At 42.4% G+C, this 26,219-nt stretch overlaps 2 protein-coding genes across 3 annotated transcripts in view; one reads left to right on the forward strand and one right to left on the reverse strand.

Moving 5' to 3' along the window:
- The window catches only part of LOC126456809 (dehydrogenase/reductase SDR family member 11-like), a 434,906-nt gene that overhangs the window by 177,202 nt on the left and 231,485 nt on the right, over nt 1-26,219 (forward strand). The gene's annotated exons all lie outside the window — the stretch shown is intronic.
- LOC126456810 (dehydrogenase/reductase SDR family member 11-like) overlaps nt 1-26,219 on the reverse strand; it is an 87,616-nt gene that overhangs the window by 25,122 nt on the left and 36,275 nt on the right. Inside the window, exon 6 of one of the 2 annotated variants that reach the window (XM_050092603.1) lies at nt 24,351-24,418. In XM_050092603.1, the coding sequence (XP_049948560.1) occupies nt 24,377-24,418 (42 nt within the window). In that variant the 3' untranslated portion in view covers nt 24,351-24,376. Of the gene's footprint in view, nt 1-24,304; nt 24,419-26,219 lie in introns of those variants that run through there. The other variant, XM_050092604.1, reaches the window with a different exon arrangement.

Raw genomic sequence — 26,219 nt, forward strand, 5'->3', positions numbered from 1 at the left:
TTCCGTGGTTCCCGCCATTTTGACGGACCGCGGCACAACACCAAAATGGCGGGAACCACGGAAGCAGACCGTAGAAGAAAACAAGTTCACACCAGCACCATAGATATATAAATCGCCCTATGCCTTTTAGATCGTATAAAAATGATAATTTTACTGTTTTTTAATCCTGACAAGTACAGATTTTAGCTTTGACATCTACATATTTTAAGTAAATATTTTTAATATAAAAAAGATCTACTGAATACAGTATGTGCAAATGGAATGTAACAAATGTACCAGACGCCACCTGTCGGTAATAGTGTTATAATTAATATAAATGACGTGCACTCTGCCAACCAATTTAATGTGACGTAGCATGTGAAAGTTGCTGGATTTGGACGGGTTACTCCTGTAACTGAAATATCAGGTACGTTCTGGTACATTTGATGTTGATTAGATAGGATGAAAAAGATTAGCTTTCGTGAAATAGTAAATTAGTATAATTATTTTTACAGATCTGAAGATGGTTCTGAATGAACCGAAACCGGTCATATGAATAATAATAAAAATTTGGAATCAAGACGGATTTTAAGTAACATTATAAAATCACTGATTGCTGTTATCCCATAAGACATTATGTCTGTTTTTGCAAAAAATGGAATTAGTCACATGCAGGTAAGTCGGCGGTCAGACTATGGTATGGAGAAGTGAAGCCATTTTAGTGTCCCGACATCATTGTGAGGGTTCGGGGCTACAGTAAAGTGGCAGTGGTGTAAGAGTTAAGGCTACTAGCGATCTGAGGGTGGTATTAGCCTATTGGAGATATGTTGGCAGGGAGGATATAGCATGCAATCGTGTAACGATTTCTTTGTCGCATCTTCATTGTGAGGATGCGGGGAGTACATTAAAGTTTCAGAGACACATCAGTTACAAGCTACTAGAGACCAGAGGGCGGTATTAGTCTCTTTGAGATACGTTGGCTTGGAGCCTGTAGTATGCAATTGCGAAGCAATTTTTGTGTCGCATCGTCGGTGTGATTGTGCGTTTACTACAGAGACACCGGCGCATCAGTTACAAGCAACTAGAAACCTGAGGGCGGTATTAGTCTCTCGGAGATACGTCCGCAGGAAGCCTGTAGTATGCAATCACGAGACAATTTATGTGTCGTATGCTGAGTGTGAGGGTGCCTGGACTGCAGTAAAGCGGCAGCAGTGCATCAGTTACAAGCTACTTTACAAGTGAGGGTGGTATTAGTCTCGTGGAGATGTGTCAGTAGGAGCCTGTAGTACGCTATCGCGAAGCATTTTTGTGTCGCATCGTCTGGGAGGGGGTGCTGGGACTACAGTAAAGTAGCACTGGTGTATCAGTTAAGGCGACTAGAAATCTGAGGGCGGTATTAGTCTCTTGGAGACATCTGGGCAGGGTGGCTACAGTATGCATCGCCAAGCAATTTCTATGTCGCATAGTCAGTGTGAGGGTGGGCTGACTACAGCAAAGTTTCAGCGGTGCGTCAGTTACAACCTACTCCAGAACTGAGTGCGGTGTTAGTCTCTTAGAGATTCGTCAGCACGGAGGCTGCAGTACGCTATCTGAAGAAATTTCCTTGTCGCATCGTCGATGTGAGGATGCGGGAACTACTGTAAAGGTTCAGAGGTGCATAAGTTACGACCTACTAGAGAACAGAGGGCGCAATTAGTCACTTGGAGATACGGCAGCAAGGATCCTGTAGTATGCTAATGCGATGAAATTTCTGTGTTGCATTGTAAGTATGAGGGTACCAGGACTACTACAAACTGGCTGTGGTACATCAGTTACAAACTAATAGCGACATGACTGCTTTATTTGTCCCTAGAAGGTACATCGGCTAGGAGTCCGTAGTATGCCATCGAGTGTCTCGCGTCCGTCGGCCGTCGTAATTTAATGTATATATTATTATTGTTATTATTATTTTTTGATTGTTGCCGACTTACGTGGTGGGCCTTATTAAAAATGATATTTAAGTTGAACAATGTAATAAACTTTTCATATTACTTTCCTCGGCTAGTCAGTTCACTTTAAAGCAAGAAATCTTTAGTTATTAATTAAAATTGCGGCCCACACACGCGCGAGAGTATTTTTCTTACCTCCGTTAACCATTGTATTGTAGTCGGAGTCCTGGCTCTGGCTCTCGGCTATGGTACTGAAAATAAGAATCTTAAAGCTAAGTATTTCTGCAACTTCGTGCGGCTGTGGAGAAAAATTAATATTATGCTAATAGCGGGCGAGTTTTCCGCTTCCGCTAATTTTTCATAAGTTAAATTCGCCATGTAATGGCGTCGTTGGCTGCATCGGCCGCTGCGATTGTTGAGCTGTAAATTACTTGAATGCAGTTTAATTCAAGGAAGGCGGACATGAAATCGGGATCACCTCTTACAAATTAAAAGTGCACAATAATATTAAATCAGTATATTATATGCTTAACTCATACAAATATGCTTACATTCGTCAGCACACGCAAGATGTCCCTCTAGATACATTCAAGACAAAAGAAGAAGTGAAGTGGACTAAAAAATTAACAAAAGAGCGTATCTTGTCTCTTTAGATCATTCTGTCATAAATTATTTCTTTGCAATCTAAACCTACACAGAGAAATTATTATTTTACGGCTACATGATAAAAAATTTGGCACTGGGGACGCTATAAGTGGCAATTTCTGTGCCACACCGTTAGGTTGAGGGTACGAGGACTACTGTTAAGTGACACTGGTGGATCAGTACAAGATACTAGATATCTGACGGCGCTAGTAGTCTTGTAGAGATACGATTGAAGGGAGCCTTTAGTTTTTAGTCTTGATGCAACATCTGTGTCGCATCGTCGGTGTGGGGTTGCGGGGACTACAATAAAGCTACAGCGGTGCATAAGTTAGAACCTACTAGAGAACTGAGGGTGGTATTAATCTCTTGAAGATACGTTAGCAGGGAGAATGAAGTACGGAATCTCAAATCAATTTCCGTGTGGCATCGTCAGAATGTGGGTGCGGGCACCATGGTAATGTGGCCACGGAACATCAGTTAGAATCTACTAGGTGAGGGTGTTATTAGTCTCTTAGAGATACGTTGGCAGGGAGCCTGTAGTATGGAATCGAGTAGCAATTTCTCTGTCGCTTCCTCAGTGTTTGGATGCGGGGACTACAGTAATGTGGCAGCGGTACTTCAAGATAGTAGACACCCGTATTAGTCCCTTGAAGATACGACAGCAGGGATCGTGTAGTATGCAGTCGCGAAGGAATTTCTTTGTCACTTCGTCAGTGTTACATTCTACTGGAGACCTAAGGGCGCTATTTGTGTCTTGGGGATACGTCGGCAGGGAGACTGTAGTATGCAGTCGCAAAGCAAATTTTTGTGTCTCATCGACATTGTAAGGACGCGGGGATTTTATAAAGTGGCAGCAGTGCAACAGCTACAAGTTACTCGAGACCTGATGGCGGTATTTGTCTCATGGAGATACGTCGGCAGTGAACCTGTAGTACGCAGTCGTGAAGCAATTTTCGTATCTCATCATCATTGTGAGAGTTCGAGGGCGAAAGTAATGTGGCAGCGACGCATCAGTTATAAGCGTGCGGCATCGTCTAGAGACGTGAGGGCGGTATTAGTTTCTTGGAGATAACGTTGTAAGGGAGCCTGTAGTATGCAATCACGAAGTAATTTCTGTGTTGTTTCGTCAGTGTAAGGGTGCGTGGAGTAGAGTTAAGTGACACGTGTGCACCAGTTACAAGGTACTAGAGACCCAAGGGCTGTATTAGCCTCTTGGAAATACGTCGGTAGCGAGCCTGTAGTATGCCAAACAATTACATTGTGAGTGTACGTGCTTTACTGTAAAGAGGCAGCGGTACATCAGTTACAATCTACTAGGGACCTGATGGTGGTATTTGTCTAATACAAAAAAAATGGTTCAAATGGCTCTGAGCACTATGGGACGTAACATCTATGGTCATCAGTCCCCTAAACTTAGAACTACTTAAACCTAACTAACCTAAGGACATCACACAACACCCGTCTAATACAGGTACGTCCGCAGTGAGACTGTAGTATACATTCGAGAAGCAATTTTTGTGTGTCATTATCATGGTAAGGGTGCGGTTACTACAGTAAAGATGGTGCAGTGCATCAGTTACAAGCTACTAGAGAACTTCGGGCGGTATTTGTCTCTTGGAGATACGTCGGCAGGGAACCCTTAGTATGCAATCGAGTAGCAATTTCTGTGTCGCTTCGTTATTGTGTGGTTGCGGGAACTAAAGGAATGTGGCAGCCGTGCATATGTTACAGCATACTAGAGTCCTTGATGACGGTATTATTCCCTTGGAGATTCAACAGCAGGGATGATGTGGCATGGTTACGTAAAGCATATCCTGTGTCTCATCATAAGTGTCAGAGACATCAGTAAAGTGGCAGTGGTGCATCAATACAAGCTACTAGATTCCAGAGGACGTTATTTGTCTCTTATTCGTCGGCAGGGGGCCTATAGTGTGCAATCAAGTAGCAATTTCGGTGCCGCTTCGACAGTGTGTGGGTGCGGGGACTACAGTAATGTGGAAGCTGTGGATCAGTTACAAGATACTAGAGACCTTGAGGGCGGTATTTTCCGTTGGAGATACGTCGGCAGTGAGCCTATAGTATGCAATCGTGAAGCAATGTTTGTGTCTCATAATCATTGTAAGAGTGCGGGGACTACAGTAAAGTGGCGGCGATGCATGAGTAATAAGCTACTAGAGACCTGAGGGCGGTATTTGTCTCATGGAGTTATGTCGGCAGTGAGACTTTCGTATAAAATCGAGAAGCAATTTTTGTGTCTCATCGTCATTTTAAGGGTGAGGGGACTACTCTAAAGCGGCAGCGAGGTATCAATTAAACGTACTAGAGACCTGAGTACGTTATTAGTCTCATGGAGATACGTCAGCAGGATTCCTGAAGTATCCAATCACGGAGCAATTTTTGTGTGTCATTGTCATTATAAGGGTGCGGGGAATACTGTATGGTGGCAGCGATGACCTGAGAGTACTATTTATCTCTGGGAGCTACGTTGGCAGGGAGCCTGTAGTATGCAATCGCAAAGCAATTTTTGTGTCTCATCGTCATTCTAAGGGTGCGGGGACTACAGTAAAGTGGAAGTAATGCTTCAGTTACAAGCTTCTTGACACCTAAGGCGGCATTTGTCTCATGGAATTACATCAGCAGTGAGCACGTAGTATGTAATCACGAAGCAATGTTTGTATCTCATCCTCATTACAGGAGTGCGGGGACTACAGTAATGTATCAGTAATGCATCAGTCTCTTGGAGATGCGTCGTCAGGGAGCTTGTAGTATGCAATCGCGAAGCAATTTTTGTAGCTCATCGTCATTGTGAGAGTGCGGGGAATGCTGTAAAGTGGAAATGTTGCATCAATACAAGCTACTAGAGACCTTGAGGGCGGTATTTGCCCCTTGGAGATACGAGAAGAGGGATGCTGTTGTTTGGTACCGATATGCAATTTATAGATGTCATCGTAAGTGTTACGGTACAGGGATTTTGGTAAAATGGCAGTGGTGCATCAGTTACAAGCTACTAGTTTCTTGAGGGTGGCTTCTGTGTCGAGGAGTTATGTTGGTAGTGAGCCTGCAGTATGCAATCGCGAAGCAAATTTTTTTCTTTCTCTTTGTCATTGTAAGGGTGTGGAGACTACAGTAATGTGGCAGCAAAGAATCAGTTACTATCTACTAGAGTCCTGAGGGTGGTATTTGTCTAACGCAGCTATGGCCGCAGTGAGACAGTAGTATACAATCGCGAAGCAATTTTTGTGTGTCATTGTCATTGTAAAGGTTTGGGGACTACAGTAAAGTATCAGCGATTCATCAGTTATAAGCTACTAGAGAGCTGAGGGTGGTGTTTGTCTCTTGGTGATACGACGGCAGGGAGCCCGTGGTATGCAATCACGATGCAATTTTTGTGTCTCATAGTCATTGTAATAGTGCAGTGACTACAGTTAAGTGACAGCGATGCATCAGTTACAAGCTACTAGAGACCTGAAAGCGGTAGTTGTCTCTTAGAGATACGTTCCGTGTTCTACATCTTTAAAATATTCTGTACATCAAAAAAGCTTTTTCATTATGAGATCTATATAGTGAGTGCAAATATGGTTTTTTTTCCAATTACTGAATTCTTTCATTTTAAAAATAACTGTGAAGGACATATCTGGAAAATTTGTAAATGCTCAACTCTGTTTCTCCATACGATATTACATTACTATATCAGCAGTTTCCATCAACCAGTTGCAAGTTTAAAGGAGATAACTCAGACACAGATCTACTCTGAAGTATTAAATGTCACCTATGTGGGTGATTGTAGGTGTATAATAACCAAAAATGAAAACTAGGAAATAGAACAAACACGTCAAAAGAACAGAAGTCAATGGGAGCAGCCAGTCATCACTGTGAGTAATAAAAAGGCTTGATAACACAAAACTATGCAGTTCAGAGGTTCCACACAAGTTAGCATACTGCTGCAGAATGAAAATTTTGCTATGTGATTTTTTTTCTGTAAAAATGTAGAAAACAAAACATATCTCCAGGAACTAATTATTTTTTTAAATATCACTAACTCTTGCCAACATTTTAAAAAAATCTTTGATTTAATTCCCGATTAATTATTTTTCATAAATAAAATGCACAAGATGGCTTCAGTACTTTCACTTCCACTTCTAACCAATTTTTAAATAATAATGCTTAAATTTTGTGTTAATAATGTTCATGTATGACTTGGTTACTTGTTGTAAACAGATAATTTTCAAAATTACGCAATCGCAATCGCAAAGCAGTTTTGTGTTTCATAGTCATTGAAAGGGATGTGGGGACTACAGTTATTTATTTATTATTCAGCGTATGGCATTTAACTACATTTCAGTACTGGATCACGTTAGTCTACATTTCATAAAATTACATATATTCACAGACAAACATCTAGTCCTCGTATATATTCGATGGATCTTTGGGATGCCTCGAGGAATTCTTCAGATTCCCCACTGAACGCTCTAGCACTGCATTCGTCTCTGATGTGTTGGATGGTCTGCTTTGGCGCGCCGCAGTCACATGCTGGCGAAGACAGCAGTCCCCATTTCAAGAGTGAGTCAGCACATCTTCCATGCCCAGTTTTAATCGGTTCAGAGTTGACCAGATCTTAGGGGCCTGATCAAACCCAGGTACTGCCTCGGTAATACAATGCATTAGGTGGCAAGTTGTTGGGGCATTCTGGATACATTCTCTTCTCCAAGAGTTGATGTCAGATCCAATGAGGCTGTCGCGAGCAAGAGGAGAATGTCTTGAACGAAGCCTCTTGGTACTCAGATCAGGTATATCGATGTGTACCGATAGTTCAGGGTTTGCTTCGATCTTGTTTTATTCCCTGACCAAGGCTGCTTCTCTGTCGTAGTTTGGGGGTAGTATATGACTCAGGACATGTAGCCATATGTTAAGTGTAGACCTAATGGTTCCTCAAATAATGCGCATGTTGTCGACATCGATTTTGTTCACATGACTACTCTTTAGCCATACTGGGGCACAGTACTCCGCCGCAGAGTATACCAGGCTCAGCGCAGACGTCCTCAGAGTTGTTGATGTTGATCCTGAGGTGGTTCTGGAGAGTTTATGGATGAGGTCGTTTCTTGTTCTCACTTCGGCTGCTGCTTTTGTAAGGTGTGATTTAAATGACAAGGTTCTGTCTAACGTGACCCCTAGGTACCTTGACTACTTCTTGTGGTTGAGGAGTGTGTCGTCACATACTTCCAGAGCTCTGTCGGCTTCTCTGTTATTGAGGTGAAAGCAAGTTACTTCTGTCTTCGTGGAGTCTTCAGGGCAGACAGATCGGATGACAGGGTTTCTTCCAATGTATCAAAATCGGTGTGCCTTGTTGCAGTAGCCCAGTCATTAGCGTAGCCAAATTTCATACAAGCTGTTTCTGGCATGTCAGCAATGTATAGTCTGAAAAGCAGTGGGGCTAATACCGATCCTTGAGGTACGCCATTTTGAAGGAGTTTCTGGCTACTGACTTTATTTCCCATGATGACCTGGAATCCTCTGTTACCAATCATGTTACCGGTAAGCTTTGTCACTTTTTGACAGGGAATTATTTTCAGCAGCTTATAGAGTATGCTTTGTCTCCAGACGGTATCGTAGGAGCTGACAAGTCAAAGAAGGCCACAGGTGTTTTTAATTTCTTATGAAATCCTGCTTCAGTATGTGTTGTAAGGGCCAGGACTTGGTCTGCACAGCTTCGGTTGGGACGAAAGCCAGCTTGTTCTACTGTGATGGCCGTGAGTATTGTCTGACCGATCCTGTTAAGTAGTCCTCGTTTTAGAAGTTTGTACACCATTCTAAGCAGTGCTATTGGCCGACAGTTTTGCGGAAGATTTCCCGGTATACCTGGCTGTAGGAGGGAAATTATCTTGGCGCGTTTAAGTTCTTGGGGATGTGTTTCCTGTCTGCAGTAATGATGTGAAGAGCTTTGCTAACCGTATTTTGGTATATTTGGAGACTTGATAAGAAACTCAGGGAGCCATGGGCTTTACCTGGTTTTGCGTCCTTTAATCATCAGCTGGGACAAAGCGTAGGTCTGGGTCATACTCTCGTTTCCAAACTGCTGATATGAAGGAACCTCTATCTTTAGCATCGAAAATGAGGTGGATGCTGTTTTCTTCTGCCCAGTTGGCTAAGGTTTCACCATTTGTATCAGTTGTTCTGTATCGCCATTGCGTGTGGTGGCTCTTAAAGTCCCCTACAAAGACCGCGGGATGGCAGTGTGATTGGAGAACATCTGCTGACCATGCGGATCCTGGTGGTTTGTAAATGTTACTTATGAGCAGTTCACCTATTTTGGTTATCACAGAATGGATGTTGTCATTTGTGGAAGTGGATAGCAGGTGAGCGTGCTCTACTTTATTTCTGACGTATGTGGTTACTTCATAGGCATGGTGGTATGGTGCACCAATGATATCGTATCCTGGTATTTTTCCTTTGGAGCGTAGTTGATTTTCGTTATTTGTGTGTGTTTCCTGTAGGGCAACCACATCAATATTGTACTTAGTCAATAACTTTTGAAGAATTTGGCATTTGGTTTTACTAATGCCCTCAATGTTCAATTGGCGTATTTTAATACTTGTTCCAAGTTTCCTAGATGCTTGGCCCTGCGAAGGTCTTTTGATGTGTTTACGAGTCATTTCCTCTCGGTTATGTACTTCTCGTATAGCCAGGAGATCTAGGAAGATTGTCTGGCTGCCAGTTTTGTTGCCTTCTTAGCACCACCCAGGGGTCACGTGTGGGGCAAATTTCAGGTTTACACCCACGGACGTGAAGCAACATCGATCCCAGGGACTACACCAAAGGGGGCAGGGATGCACCAGTTGCAAGCTTCTAGAGACCTGAGGCCCGTATTTGTCTCTTGGGGACACATATCGGCGGGTAGCCTGTGGTATCCAATCGCAAAGCAATTTTTGTGTCTCATCGTCATTGTAAGTATGCGGGGACTATAAGAAATTGGCGGCAATGCATCAGTTAGAAGCTACTAATGACCGGGTGGTGGTATTTGTCTCTTAGAGATACGTCTGCAGTTAGAATAAAGTATGCAATCGCGAAGCAAATTTTTGTCTCATTGTCATGGTAACGGTGCTGTGACTACAGTAAAGTGGCAGCGGTGCATCTGTTAAGCTACTAGAGACCTGAGGGCGGTATTTGTCTCTTGGAGATACATCGGCTGGGAGTCTGATAAGCAGTCGCGAAGCAACCTTTGTGTCTCATCGTCATTGTAAGGGTGCGGGGACTACAGTAAAGTGGCAGTTATTCATCACTTACAAACGACTAATTCGCTCGCAAGAGAAGATCCATACGTTGACCGTAGCCGCGATACTTACTTGGTGAGAAGTCAGAATAGATCCTTTAGAATTTAATAGCGACGCAATTTCTGTGTTAAAACGGCAATGTGAGTTTGCGAGGGATACAGTAAATTGGCAGTGGTGCATCAGAAAAAAGATACATGAATCCCAGGAGAAGATCCAGACGTTGACCGCAGGTGCGTCACTGACCCTGTGTTAAGTTGGCATGGATTGTTTAGTTTTTAATAACGACACAAATTCTGTCTTAAATCGCCCGTTTGAAGGTGCGAAAGAAAGAGTAAACTAACATTGGTCCATCGCTAAAAGAATGCATCACTCCTAAGAGAAGATCCATACATTGTCCATAGCCGCGTTACTCCTTTGGGGAGAATTCTACATGGATCTTTAAGCACTTAATAGCGACGTAACTTCTCTGTAAATTTATCATTATGAGGGTTCGAGGGATACAGTAAACTGGCAGTCATGCATCGGAAAAAAGACACTTTACTCCCAGAAGAACATCCATACACTCACAGTAACCGCGTTGCTCGCTTCGGGAGAAGACGCCATGGATCCTTAAATATTTAATAGCGAAGAAATTTCTGTGTGAATTCTTCAATGTGAGGATGCGAGGCGTACAGTAAACTGGCAGTGGTGCATCGGAAAACAGATCCATGTCTCCCAGGAGAAGAATCATACGTTGACCGAAGCTGCGTTACTCGCTTTTGGAGATATCGGCATGGATCCTTTAGAATTTAATAGCGACGTAATTTTTGCGTCAAATCTTCAATGTGAGGGTACGAGGGATACAATAAACTGGCAGTGATGCATTGGAAAGAAAGACTTAACTCCCAGGAGAAGATCCATACGTTCACCGTGACCTTATTACTCGCTTTGGGAAAAGTCGACATCGAACCTTTAGTATTAAATTTCTGCGCAACTTCTGCGTTAATTTGTTAATGTGAGGCTGCGAAGGTAAACTGGCAGTGTTGCATCAGAAATAAGACACTTTACTCCCAAGAGGTTATCCATACATTGACAGTTGATGCACTACTCGCTTAGGAAAAAGTCAGCATGGATCCTTTAGTATTCAATAGCGACGGAATTTCTGTATTAATTCGACTAATTGAAGGAGCGAGGGATACAGCAAGCAGGCAGAGGTGAATCGGAAGAAAGATACTTCACTCCCAGTACGAGATTAATGCATTGACACTGACAGCGTCACACACTTGGGCAGAAGTCTGCATGGATCTTTTCGCATTTAATAGACAAGCAATTGCTGTGTTAATTCGTCAATGAAAGGGTGTGAGGAATACAGTAAACTGGCAGTGGTGCATCAGAAATAAGACACGTGACTCCCAAAAGGACATCCGTACATTGATGAGTTACTCACTTTGGAAAAAGTCAGAATGGATAATTTTGTATTTAATAGCGACGCAATTTCTCTGTTAATTCGACTATGTGAAGGTAAGAGAGATCCAGCAAGCAGGAAGAGGTGAATCGGAAGAAAATACTTCACTGCCAGCATGAGATCAATACACTAACATTGGCAGTGTCACACACTGTGGCAGAAGTCTGAATAGATCCTTTTGTATTTAATAGCGACGCAATTTCTGTGTTAATTCGTCAATGTAAGTGTGCGAGGCATACAGTAAACTGGCAGTGGTGCATCGGACATAAGACACATGAATAGCAAGAGGCCATCCATATATTCACAGTTGATGCGTACTCCCTTAGGAAAAAGAAAGCATGGATAATTTTGTATTTAATAGCGATGCAGTTTCTGTGTTAATTCGTCAATGTAAGTTTACGAGGGATACAGTAAACTGGCGGTGGTGGATAGGAAATAAGAAACTTACTCCGAAGAGGACATTCATACATTGACAGTTGATGCGTTACTCTCTTAGCAAAAAGTTAACATGGAAAATTTTGTATTTACTAGCGACGCAATATCTGTATTAATTCGATTATTGGAAAGTAAAAGAGATCCTACAAGCAGGAAGAGGTGAATCGGAAGAAAATACTTGACTCCCAGCAGGAGATCAATACATTGACATTGACAGTGTCACACACTTCGGCAGAAGTCTGAATGGATCCTTTTGTATTTAATAGCGACGCAATTTCTTTGTTAATTCGTCAATGTAAGGTTGTGAGGGATACAGTGAACTGGCAGTGGTGCATCGGAAGTAAGACACTTACTGCCAGGAGCACATCCATACATTGACAGTTGATGCGTTACTCGCTTAAGAAAAAGCTAGCATGCATCCTTTACTATTTAATAGCGACGCAATTTCTGTGTTAAAACGACTATGTGAAGTTGCGAGGGATCCAGGAAGCAGGCAGAGGTGAATCTGAAGAAAGATACTTGACTTCCAGCAGGAGATCAATATATTGACATTGGCAGCGTCACACACTTCGGCAGAAGTCTGCATGGATCTTTTCGTATTTAATAGCGACTCATTGTAAGAGTACGTAGATTACAGTAAACTGGCAGAGGTATATCAGCTACAAGCTACTAGAGACATGAGGGTGGTATTTGCCTCTTGGACATACGTCGGCAGGGAGCCTTCAATCACGGAGCAATTTTTTGTCTCATCGGCATTATCATATTTTGGTGACCACAGGAAAATGGCATCGATGCATCTGTTAAAGCTATTAGAGATCTGAGAGCCGTAGTTGTCTCTTGGAGATACGTGGGCAGGAAGCCTGTAGCTTGTAATCACGAAGCTATTTGGTATCTCATCGTCATTGCAAGGGTGCGGAGACAACAGTAAAGTGGCAGAGATGCATCTGTTACAATCTAATTAAGATCTGAGGACGGTACTTGCCACTTGAAGATACGTCGGGAGCGAACCTGTAGTATGCTATCGCGAATCAATTTTTGTGTTTGATTCTGTGTCTCATCATCATTGTATGGGAGTGGGGACTTCAGTAACTTGGCAGAGATGAATCGGTTACAATCTACTAGACACCTGAGGTCGGTATTTGACTCTTGCAGATACATCAGAGGGGAGCCTTGAGTATGCATTCGCGAAGCTATTTTTGTGTCTCATCGTCATTGTAATACTGCGGCGACCACATTAAAGTCGCAGCCATGCATCAGATACAAGCTACTATAGACCTGAGGGCGGTATTTGTCTCTTGGACATACGTCGGCAGGGAGTCTTCAGTCTGCAATCGCGGAGAAATTTTTTTGTCTCATTGTCATTGTAATAGGTGCGGGGACTACAGTACAGTGGCATCGATGCATCAGATAAAAACTACTATAGACCTGAGGGCGGTATTTGTCTCTTGGACATACGTCGGCAGGGAGTCTTCAGTCTGCAATCGCGGAGCAATTTTTGTCTCTCATTGTCATTGTAATAGGTGCGAGGACTACAGTACCGTGGTGGCATAGATGCTTCAGTTACAAGATACTAGAGACCTGAAGGCGGTAACTGTCTATTGGAGATACGTGGGCAGGGAGCCTGTAGTATGTAATGACGAAGCTACTTTTGTGCCTCATCGTCATTGCAAGGGTGTGTGTACTACTGTAATAATCCACCGATGCATCAGTTACTAGCTACTAGAGACGTGAGGGCTGTATTTGTCTCTTAGAGGTACGTCCGCAGGAAGCATGCACTATGCAATCGTGTAGCAATATTTTTGTCGCATTTTCATCGTAACGGTGCGGGGACCACAGTAAAGTGTCAGCAGTGTATCAGTAACAAGCTACTAGAGACATGAATGCGGTATTTGTCTCTTGGATATACGTCGACAGGGAGTATGTGTTATGCAATAGCGAAGAAATTTTTCTGTCTCATCGCCATCGTAAGGGTGTGGGGACCACAGCAAATTGGAAGCAATGCATCACATACAACCTACTAGAGACATGAGGGCGGTATTATGCTCCTGGGGGTACGTCCGCAGGGAGCCTTCCGTATGCAGTCGGGAAGCAATTTTTGTTTCTCGTCGTCATTTTAAGGGTACGGGGACTACACTAAAGTGGTAGCAATGCATCAGCTACAAGATATTAGAGAGCTGGGAACGGTATACATTTCTTAGAGATATGCTGGCAGGGAGCCTGTATTATGCAATCGCGAAGTAATATTTTTGTCTCAATGTAATTGTATGGGTGTGGGAACTACAGTTATGTGGCAGTGATGCATCAGTTACAAACTACTAAAGACCTGGACGTGGTATTTGTCTCTTGGAGATACATCGGCAGGGAGCCTGGCGTATGCATTCAAGAAGCAATAATTTTGTCTCATCCTCATTGTAAGGCTGCAGGCACTACAATAAAGTTGCACAGCACAGAGCCTGTAGTATGCAAGCGTGAAGTTTTTTTTGCGTCGTCGTCAATGTAAGGGTGCGGTGACAACAGTAAAGTGGCAGTGATGCATCAGTTACAAGCTACTTGAGACCTCAAAGAGGTATTTCGCTCTTGGAGATACGTCATGAGGCGCCTGTGGATTGCAATCGTGTGGCAATTTTTTTGTATCATCGTTATTGTAAGATTCGGGAACTAAAGCAAAGTAAGAATGGTGAATCAGTTACAAGCTACTGGACACCTGATAACGCTATCATTCTCTTGGAGATGCTTCGGCAGGGAGCCTGTAGTATGGATCGCTAAGCAATTTTTGCGTCTCATTGCCATTGTAACGGTGCGACGACTACAGTAACGTGGCTGCAATGCATCAGTTACAAGCTACTGAGATCTGAAGGCGGTATCTGTCTCTTGGAGATATGTCGGCAAGGAGACCGCGGTATGCAATCGCGAAGGTATTTTTGTTTCTCACAGTCATTGTAAGGGCGCAGGGACTACACTGAAGTGACCGCAATGCATCAGTTACAATGTAATAGTGACCGGAAGGCGGTAGTTGTCTACTGGAGATACTTCGGCAGGGAGCCTGAGATGTGCAATCGTAAACAAATTTTTTGTTCTCTTCGTCATAGTAAGGGTGTGGGGACTACAGTAATGTGCCAGCGATGCACTAGTTATAAGCAACTAGAGATCAAAGGATGGTATTTATTTCTTGGAGATACGCCGGCTGGCAGACTGTGGTATGCAGCTGAAAAGCAATATTTGTGTCACATCATCATTGTAAGGGTGCAGGGACTAAACTAAAGTGGCACCGATGCATCTGTTTTAAACTGCTAGAGTATTTGTCTCTTCGAGATGCGTCGGCAGGGAGAATGTGGTATGCAACCACGCAGCAATATTTGGTGTCTCTTCGTTATTATAAGGGTGCGGGGACTACAGTAAAGAGTCACCGATGCATCAGTTACAAGCTACTAGAGACCTGAGGCTGATATTTGACCCTTCGAGATACGTCGGCAGGGAGAATGTGGTATGCAACCACTAAGCAATTTTTCTGTCTCATCGTCATTGTAAGAGTGCGAGGACTACAGTAAAGTGGCTGCGATGCATCAGTTACAAGCTACTAGAGGCTGGAGGGTGGTATTAACCTCTGGTTGATATGTCGGCAATGAGTCGTTAGTATGCAACCGCGTAGCAATTTCTGTGTCGCTTCGTCTTTGTAAGGGTTCGGGGACTACAGTTAAGTGAGATGCGTCCCTCAGTCACAAGCTACTAGAGACCTAAGGGTGGTAGTAGTCTTGAAAATACGTCGGCAGGGAGTCTATAGTATGCAATCGCGAAGCAATTTCTCTGACGCATCGTTAGTGTGGGGGTGCAAGAACTACAGTAATCTGACATTGGTCTATAAGTTTCGAGCTACTAGAGACCTGAGGGTGTATCTCTTCCAGATATGTTGTCAGGGAGCCTGTACTATGCAGTCGTGAAGCAATTTCTGTGTCAACTTAATAGTGTAAATGTGTGGTTACTATGTAAAGTGGCAGCAGTGCATCTGTTACAAACTACTGGAGTCCTCAAGGTGGAATTAATCTCATTGAGATACCATGGCAGTTAGCCTTTAGTATGCAATTTCAAAGCAATTTCTGTGTCGCTTCGTCAGTGTGTGAGCGGTGGGACTACAGTTAAGTGAAACCGGTGCTTCACTTACAAGCTGCTAGAGAGCTAACGGTGGTAGTAGCCACTGGAGATTTGTCATTGAGGAGCCTGTAGTATAAAATCGCCAAGTAATTTCTATATCGCATTGTTAGTGTCATTGTGCGAGGACTACAGTAAAGTAGCAGCGGTGTATCAGATACAAGCTGCTAGACACCTGATGGTGGTCTCTTGAAGTTATGTCAGCAAGTAGCCCGTAAGTTGGAATCGCGAAGCACTTTTTGTGTCGCGTCATCAGGGTGAAGGTGCTGGGGCCACAGTGTAGTGGCAGCAGTGTATGAGTTAAGGCTACTAGTGACCTGAGGGTACTATTAGTCTCTTGGAGATAAGTCGGCAGTGAGACTGTAGTACGCAATCCATTTGCTATTTCTGTGTTGCATTGTCAGTTGAAAGCTGTGGGGACTACAGTAAAGGGGCAGCCGTTGCATCAGTTGTAAGACGTGTATATTTCTATTGTCTATTATCAAATCACAATTTATGTAAGATGTTTATATTTTATTAATAGGATTAAGTAGGAATAATTAATATTTGACATGTTGGAAATAATTGTGGTAGCAGGGAATGTCTGCACCAGAAAGCATTGTTGACAAGAGAGACCGCAAATTGATATAATTTTTAAAAGGGCGGGAGAGACCGCGTATGGATACATTTTAAGAAAAGAGCGGGAAAGACCGCGCATTGATACATTTTGTAGTGGTAGCAGGGATTGTCTGCACCAGAAAGCATTGTTGGCAGAAGAGACAGCACTTCAGCGTTCGTAGGAAGTCAGTAGTAAGCGATAAGTGAAGCGAGTCGGTAGTCTGAAGCGAGAGGTTGAGAGGAGCGGTGTGCCTGCCAGCCACCAGCTATGATTTACAAGCGATTATAAACTGATGTACAGAGACATCAGCTAACTATTATAACTAAGAGGAACTAATATTATTGAATTAGTTTTTTTGAGAAACTCAAGACTACTGAAGGTATGTTTGCGCATTGCTAGTTGTAAGACTATCGTAAAAAGTAAGTCCCATTTGAACGTTTGTAAAATCATTTCATTCAGAATATAATTAACTTTTGCCAGCAATATTGCATTTCTAATTATAACCCATCCCAAAAACCATCAACGTAAAACTTTGCAAAATTTTGTTGTTGTCAAGAAAAAGTTTAACTATGAAATACGTAGCTTCAGTCAAATTAATTAAAGAGTAACGTCAGCTTTGGTAATAAATACAGCCACTTATTATGACAGCCCACCAGCAGCTAATAGAGTGTAGTAAAACAGAGTAAGTATATTCATGTCGCAGTTCGATGTAGCAGTCAGATGGCGATCCAGTAATAGTATAAAAGGTAAGGAACAGTTTTGGGTTATTGCAGATAACGACTGAGGGCCACACGACGACGACACATTCTATGTTTCGTCGAAATAATCCGAAAATCACTTTTAAAAAGCAGCAATTAAGTTTGTATGCGAAGATTGAGAAAGAGAATAAATTTCAAAGGGAAGATTTCATTTGTTATTATTAAGCAAGAGATAGAAATCCTAAGGAAAGGTTTCATAGGTTATGGTAAAAGGGAAGGTTCTCATTAACAAAATAGGTATAGAGGAGACGGTTATTGCGTAATAACAAAAGAGGTATAGAGGAGACGGGAAGGTTTCACAGTTACAAGCTACTAGAAAACTGAGGGCTGTATTCGTCTCTTGGAGATATGTCGGATTGGACGCTGTAGTTTGGAAGCTCGGAGCAATATTTGTGTCGCATCGTTAGTGAGAGGGTATGGGGACTATAGTAGAGTTGCTGTGGTGCACCTGTTACAAGCTACCTCAGACCTGAGGGTGTTATTAGTCTCTTGGAGATACTTCAGCAGGGAGCCTGTAGTATGCAATCGCAAAGTTATTTCCGTGTTGCTTCGTGAGTGTCAGGCTGCGGGTACTACAATGCTAAAATGAAGTAACACCAGCGCACCAGTACCATTTACAAGAAACATGCGGGCACTATTAGTCCGCTGCGTCTTTAGTGAAATCCCTCTACCCTAACACTTACGATGAGACACAGAAATTGCTTCGTAATACATTACTACAGCATCCCTGATGTCGTATCTCCAAGAGAATAATACCACCCTTAGGTCTCCAGTACCTTGTAACTGATGCTCACGTGTCACTTAATGTAGTCCTTGCACCCTCACACTGACGAAGCGACACGGAAATTAGTTTCCGAGGTGATTGTGGCTGCACGACGGTAATTAACAAACTTTGAACGCGGATTGGTAGTTGGAGCTACACGCATAGGACATTCTGTGGTGTCACCGCCAGACACCACACTTGCTAGGTGCTAGCCTTTAAATCGGCCGCGGTCCGTTAGTATACGTCGGACGCGCGTGTCGCCACTGTCAGTGATTGCAGACCGAGCGCCGCCACACGGCAGGTCTAGAGAGACTTCCTAGCACTCGCCCCAGTTGTACAGCCGACTTTGCTAGCGATGGTTCACTGACAAATTACGCTCTCATTTGCCGAGACGATAGTTAGCATGGCCTTTAGCTACGTCATTTGCTACGACCTAGCAAGGCGCCATTATCATTTGCTATTTATCTTGTGATGCATGTACCGTCAGACCGATGTTCACCAATTATGGATTAAAGTTAAGTATTCCAGAAGCTACGTACTATTTTTGCTAGTTCATTTCCGTGTCCTGTTCCAGACCTCACTCCAGCCTGCGTGAGCTTAAACGCGTGCCCTTCGGCCTCCCGTCCTAGTGGATTGGCTGTCTTGCCAGTCCACAAAACATTCCATTTCGGAAATCGTTATGGAATTCAGTATTCGGAGATCTACAGAGTCTGAAGAAACTGCAAAAAGGTGGGAATTGAAGGAGATGGGACCTGGATAAACTGAAAGAACCAGACGTTGTACAAAGTTTCAGGGAGACCATAAGGGAACAATTGACAGGAATGGGGGAAAGAAATACAGTAGAAGAAGAATGGGTAGCGTTGAGGGATGAAATAGTGAAGGCAGCAGAGTATTAAATAGGTAAAAAGACGAGGGCTTGTAGAAACCCTTGGGTAACAGAAGAAATACTGAATTTAACTGATGAAAGGAGAAAATATAAAAATGCAGTATATGAAGCAGACAAAAAGGAATACAAACGTCTCAGAAATGAGATCAACAGGAAGTGCAAAATGGCTAAGCAGGGATGGCTAGAGGACAAATGTAAGGATGTAGAGGCTTATCTCACTAGGGGTAAGATAGATACTGCTTACAGGAAAATTAGAGAGACCTTTTACTAAAATGTAAACTTTCACGGTCGGAAATATCATGTCCATTATAATTATCCGGGCTGTTATGCCGTGGTCGGTTAATGAATTCCGTGGTGATTCCCAACGTTTCGTCTCCGACTGCGGGAGACATCTTCAAGGGGGTCCGTAGCTTCATGGAAGGTCCAACACACAACCGCGGTCTCCTTGCCGACATATCTCCAAGAGACAAATACCGCCTTCAGATCTTAGTAGCTTGTAACACACACACAGTAGCGAGCCAGTGTGTGTGTTGGACCTTCCATCAAGTTACGGACCCCCTTGAAAATGTCTCCCGCAGTCGGAGACGAAACGTTGGGAATCACCACGGAATTCATCAACCGACCACGGCATAACAGCCCGGATAATTATAATGGACATAGAGAGACCTTTGTGGAAAGGAGGACCACTTGCATGAATATCAAGAGCTTTGATGGAAACCCAGTTCTAAGCAAAGAAGGGAAAGCAGAAAGGTGGAAGGAGTATATAGAGGGTCTATACAAGGGCGACGTACTTGAGGACAATTTTATGGCAATGGAAGAGGATGTAGATGAAGATGAAATGGGAGATATGATACTGCGTACAGAGTTTGACAGAGCACTGAAAGACCTGAGTGGAAACACGGCCCTCGGAGTAGACAACATTCCATTAGAACTACTGACAGCCTTGGGAGAGCCAGTCCTGACAAAACTCTACCATCTGGTGAGCAAGATGTATGAGACAGGCGAAATACCCTCAGACTTCAAGAAGAATATAATAATTCCAATCCCAAAGAAAGCAGGTGTTGACAGATGTGAAAATTACCGAACTATCAGTTTAATAAGTCACAGCTGCAAAACACTAACGCGAATTCTTTAAAGACGAATGGAAAAACTGATAGAAGCCGACCTCGGTGAAGATCAGTTTGGATTCCGTAGAGATGTTGACACACGTGAGGCAATACTGACCCTAAGACTTATCTTGGAAGAAAGATTAAGGAAAGGCAAACCTACGTTTCTAGCATTTGTAGACTTAGAGAAAGCTTTTGACAACGTTGATTGGAACACTCTCTTTCAAATTCTAAAGGTGGCAGGGGTAACATACAGGGAGCGAAAGGCTATTTACAATTTTGTACAGAAAGCAGATGGCAGTTATAAGAGTCGAGGGGCATGAAAGGGAAGCAGTGGTTGGGAAGGGAGTGAGACAGGGTTGTAGCCTATCCCCGATGTTATTCAATCTGTATATTGAGCAAGCCATAAAGGAAACAAAAGAAAAGTTCGGAGTAGGTATTAAAATCCATGGAGAAAAAATAAAAACTTTGAGGTTCGCCGATTACATTGTAATTCTGTCAGAGACAGCAAAGGAGTTGGAAGAGCAGTTGAACGGAATGGACAGTGTCCTGAAAGGAGGGTATAAGATGAACATCAACAAAAGCAAAACAAGGATAATGGAATGTTGTCGAATTAAGTTGGGTGATGCTGAGTGAATTAGAATAGGAAATGAGACACTTAAAGTAGTAAAGGAGTTTTGCTATTTGGGGAGCAAGATAACTGGCGATGGTCGAAGCAGAGAGGATATAAAATGTAGACTGGCAATGGCAAGGAAAGCGTTTCTGAAGAAGAGAAATTTGTTAACATCGAGTATAGATTTAAATGTCAGGAAGTCGTTTCTGAAAGTATTTCTATGGAGGGTAGCCATGTATGGAAGCGAAACGTGGACGATAAATAGTTTAGACAAGAAGAGAATAGAAGCTTTCAAAATGTGGTGCTTCAGAAGAATGCTGAAGATTAGATGGGTAGATCACATAACTAATGAGGGGGTGTTTAATAGAATTGGGGAGAAGAGGAGCTTGTAGGACATGTAGGACATGTTCTGAGACATCGAGGGATCACCAATTTAGTATTGGAGGGCAGCGTGGAGGGTAGAAATCGTAGAGGGAGACCAAGAGATGAATACACTAAGCAGATTCAGAAGCATGTAGGCTGCAGTAGGTACTGGGAGATGAAGAAGCTTGCACGGGATAGAGTAGCATGGAGAGCTGCATCAAACCAGTCTCAGGACTGAAGACCACAACAACAACAACAGTGTCAAGAGTGTGTCGAGAATACCACATTTCATCCATTACCTCTGGTCACGAACAACGCAGAGGCCGATGGCCTTCGCTTAACGACCGAGAACAGTGGTGTCTGCATAGAGTTACCAATGCTAACGGACAAGCCACACTGCGTGAAATAATCGCTGACATGTGCTGCTAATGGTCTACGGCAGCAGATGACCGACGCGACTGCCTTTGCTAACAGCACGAGATCGCCTGCTGCGCCTCTGTTGAACTTGTGGTCATGTCGGATGGACACTAGATGGCTGAAAAACTGTGGCCTGGTCAGGTGATTCCCAATTTCAGTTGGTAAGAGTTAATGGTAGGGTTCGAGTGTGACACAGACCCCTCGAAGCCATGGATCCAAATTGCCAACAAGGCACTGTGCAAGTTGGTGGTGGCTCCATTATGGTGTGGGCTGTGTTTACATGGAATGGACTGGCTTCTTTGGTCCAACTGAAACGATCATGGACTGGAAATAGCTACGGTCGGCTACCTGGAGACAGTTTATAGCCATTCATGGACTTCATGTTTCCAAACAACGATGGAATGCGCCATGTCACTGAGCCACAACTGTTCGCGACTGCTTTGAGGAACATTCTGGAACATTCGAGAGAATAATTTGGCCACCCAGATCACCCAACATGAATCCCATCGAACCTTTATGGGACATAATCGAGAGGTCAGTTCAGTTAGTGCTCAAAATCCTGCATCAGCTACGCTTTCGCAGTTATGGAAGGCTCTAGAGGCAGCATGGTTCAGTATTTCTGCAGAAGAGTTCCAACTACTCGTTGAGTGTTCCGGCGTAACGACAAGCGCCGGAATGAAGATCAAGAACGATACAGCAGAGAGGGCTGTGAGGCGATGTCAGCCAATAGCACGCTGACTATGACGTCACCACGACAGGAGCGGCCTCTACACGAAGAGAATATAAGCGATGCGCTGCCTAGCCTCGGCCGCACTATAGTTCAATTCTTTTGTCTTGGCGGTTCGCGCATGCCCGCCCAGACGCGGAACATTGCTGCGTTGCCAGTTGAACCCGCCAAGAGAAGCAGCGCCATAGTATAGTATAGTTCGCAAACTTGTTTTTAGGGGGGAGCGCGCAGTTTATGAAGTAAAGCCACCACGGCCGCATTAGCCCTTACGCTGCTACAGAGACGTGCTCCCCGCATTACGCGCTGTGCGCGATTTTGTCATCACTGCACTGCTCGCCTGTGCAGACACATGGCGTTCCGACTGCTTTGACACACTTTATCATTCGATTTCACAAAAACTATTTGGCCCAAAAATTTGACTTTTACACATCTTCTTGACTGACAGCTTCCCCCCACAAAAGACTTAATTTTGTTTCGATGTTCAACGCAGTTATTGTGCAGCATTAGATGTAGTAAACCATTGCACGAAATTTTGAAGAGTTTGCGGAGGTAAAAGTCCATAGTGTATACTTTCCGTATGGTCGATTTTAGTTGCCACTAGAAATTTGAAAAAATTACATTCAAACGAATAAAATTCATGAAGTAAGACACTTCGATCTTGTTTTTAAATAAATAAAATATTAAGCACCAAACAAGGTTTGAACTCATAATCTTTTGGTTAGCAGCAAAACAGTTTAACCTTTACACTAACGTGGCTCATCATTCAACAGATTACCTGGAGGACTTTAAAATATAACGCAAATTACCGACAAACACTGTTGGTATGACTATGAATTACTCACGTTTAGTCGAAGTACAATAGGGAATAAACAATTACCACTGTTATTTATTGCCAAAAAGCGGTTACTGAGAATGATACAGACACGTTTCCTTGCTATCGCCTGAATTAGAAGGCATATAAATTAACAAAATGTGAAGCAATTGGTATGCTTTTTCCAAACTTTCTATAAAAGAAAGTCTGCTATCAAGACATTGCTTATGTTCAATTACTTTATTTACGACTGAACGTTTCTAAAACTGAAGACACTCGTCTGTGCTCTGCACTGCAGTCGAGCTCTGGCAACGTCGTTCTCTGTTCATTGGTTGACTGTGTTTTGTGACGTCAGATGCGCAGAACGAACCTAAACTCGGCCTCCGTCGTAAATGACGCGCACTTTAGCAGTAGAAGAGCCGCAGTGATATTAATGATAGCAGTGACTTGTGAACTTGTGTGATTAGCCTGCATGGAAATTGTATATATCAAAGGACATTGATTATTTGCATGTCGCCAACTGCTTGCGACCCATCATGTAGAAACGAAAGTTAAGTAGTATAAGTTCAATTACTGTAATAAATTCCATTAATATGGTTTGCTTGTTTGTGTCCAGTTATCCGAGAAAACAGCTTCCTAAGCATCCTATAAGAGGCAAGTGGGCAAGATCTCACATTCATGCCACGTCGAGATTCTGCACTAGGCTGGGCACCATATTAGGAGGTATCCGAGACTTTTGTAACCTCAGTCTATGTGTGTGTAAACAATTTGTGCATTGTACCTAATTGTGCAGGAGATGTTTCAGCTCAACTAGTAGCCTCATTTTGGCAGCTTCATCAAATATCATCTGCAAAATATTACACCACAGTCATCGTTGTGGATCTAGGATATCACAGGAAATGGATCCAATGATTTTACAAATCGATCGTATTACTTATTTCTCGATGCACCTCCTCCATCAGTGCGAATGGTATGGGATAAAGGCTTGTGAAATTATTTATAGCCCGTAATTTTTCATTTGCATTCATATATACATCGGAAAACACCTTATAATGTATCAATATTTGGTGTAATTCCACCTTTTGCATATTAGTCAAGCTGTCATCAGGTTACATATTTTCCAAAATATTGTTTTAAACCTCCCCGCAATCTGTTTCTGGACATTTTCTTTTTTATTCTTTTCAGATAAATCTACTGTTAAACCAGCCGTCCAGTATCTTAAATATAAGCTTTACCGCAGAGATAGTGAAAGTCCAGTGCATCCAATCGATGCATTGTCTGGAGGAAAGGCTTAGTGGCATGTATCAACTACAGCACTCAAAATTCCCTACTATAAATGAACATTATATTATGTAATATCAGTTAGATTGGTTTATAGATAGTTTGGCTGGGTAGTAAAAAATAATACACACAGATGCACTATTTAACAAGAAACTTTTTATTTTTTAAATATTTCCACTTACACAACAGAAGTCTACCATTGTTGTTCTCATGACTGTTGGCCAGTAGGCATAATAATTATATCGTGTACCTGCAACAAGAATTGAGATATTTAGAGTCTGGAAGTAATTCAGCTTCATATATTTACTTTTACACAGAAAAGATCTTATAGAAGGCACCTCCTCACCTCCAGCATCACTAAGTGTGAATGTAACGATGAAGTCTCTAGTACACGTTTTTGAATAGAGCCCCAATTTTTAAACAACATCTGTTACAGTCAGTTCACTTCCTTATTAGTGGAATGTGCTCAACATTTTTTCTCCCTAGATGCCTTCAAGTAATTGTACGTAACCACAATCCTGCAGCCGTAGCATAACTTCGGCCATAGAAAATTACTTCCAAACAAGTCATTGGATAAACAAGTAATTGGATAATAAGACATAGTAACAAGCAATAATAGCGTAGGATACAGGTTGGATGTCCATGATTTTTGGAAGCCTACTGCAGCTAAATAGAAAAGACAAATTGTTGATTCAGGGCAGAAAGGCCAGCATCGGTTGTAGTGTCGTCTGTCTTTTTTACTATATTACGTATCTAGCTATCACCTGACAAGTGCAGCTACCATCAGCGCTATAAATACGAGTAATACAAGAATCAGACATAGAAAGAGCACATTGATCACACGACGTGTCACAGTATACACAATTACAATTCCGTAATCACATACCGTTGTAAATAGTAATATAGATTGGATGTAGTTATAATGACACGTATTCTAACCTAACTCAGGCATGTACAAGCATTAGTCCAACTGAGGCCCCTGTTTACAAATTCACACAGGTACCCTCAGTTTACGAAATACTGGACAGCCAACGCCCTCTATTTACTGGCCATATGTAAAAGAATGGGTTCAGTTGAAAAGGAATCATACATAAAAATACAAGTGGTTCACATAGTATTTATAATAAAGTTCATTTTTGTCTGGAGGCAAACAGTTCAAAAAGCATAATTACAAGTGTTGCCTTACTCTTAATCACGTATCTTGAAGTGCGTCAGAACATAAGACAGTTTGCATAAACCATTAGACCAGGATTAACAAGTTGGTGTAAACTTATAATTTACCAGTTTTAACTTAATCGCATAGCCTATATGTAAATCACAATGGCCACTGTACATGTAAGAAGACACTAGGTGATGAAATTTTGAAAACGGTGTCTTAGATGCACAGCGCATGTGGCGTACAGTTAAATGTTAATAAGATGTTTATAAATCAGTTTCAAGTAACATAGATGGCATACACTGATGTTAAAAACTATATTGCAATAAATGCTGGAAACACAGCCAGCATTTTTTGTCATACCCCTTGTACTCTTTTGGTATTCTGTCAGAATGTTACTATTTGGGAATGAATCCGCCAGGTAGATTACGTCCCTCCAGGGTCTTTACCACGCCTTCTACCCTGTTTCAAAATTTCATCACATAATGTCTCCATATATGTACAGTGGAGTTTATGATTTACATTTAGACTATGCAGTTAAATTAATAATGGTCAACTATAATTTTTACGCCGACTTTTTAATTAAATTGTTAGTCCAGTGTTCTATGGAAACAAAGCTTAATATACGTATGTACTTCTAGATAACTGATTAAGTGCAAGGTAACACTTGTCGCAATGATTGTTGAATTGATATGTCTCCAAACAAAATTGTATTTTACTATAATTGTTGTCTGAATTCACAGTATTTTTGTGTATATAAAAAAATCCTTTTACATATGAGCTATATGATTGCTCATCTGATGCTTACGTTGAATGGGTGGTTTATAGCACCCCCTTTGATTGTTGCCAGTCTCTTTGTAGCATACTGAAATTTTCCGTCTGATGCACCTCCATA

This window comes from Schistocerca serialis, chromosome 2 (genome assembly GCF_023864345.2).
Source record: "Schistocerca serialis cubense isolate TAMUIC-IGC-003099 chromosome 2, iqSchSeri2.2, whole genome shotgun sequence".
Classification (NCBI taxonomy): domain Eukaryota; kingdom Metazoa; phylum Arthropoda; class Insecta; order Orthoptera; family Acrididae; genus Schistocerca; species Schistocerca serialis.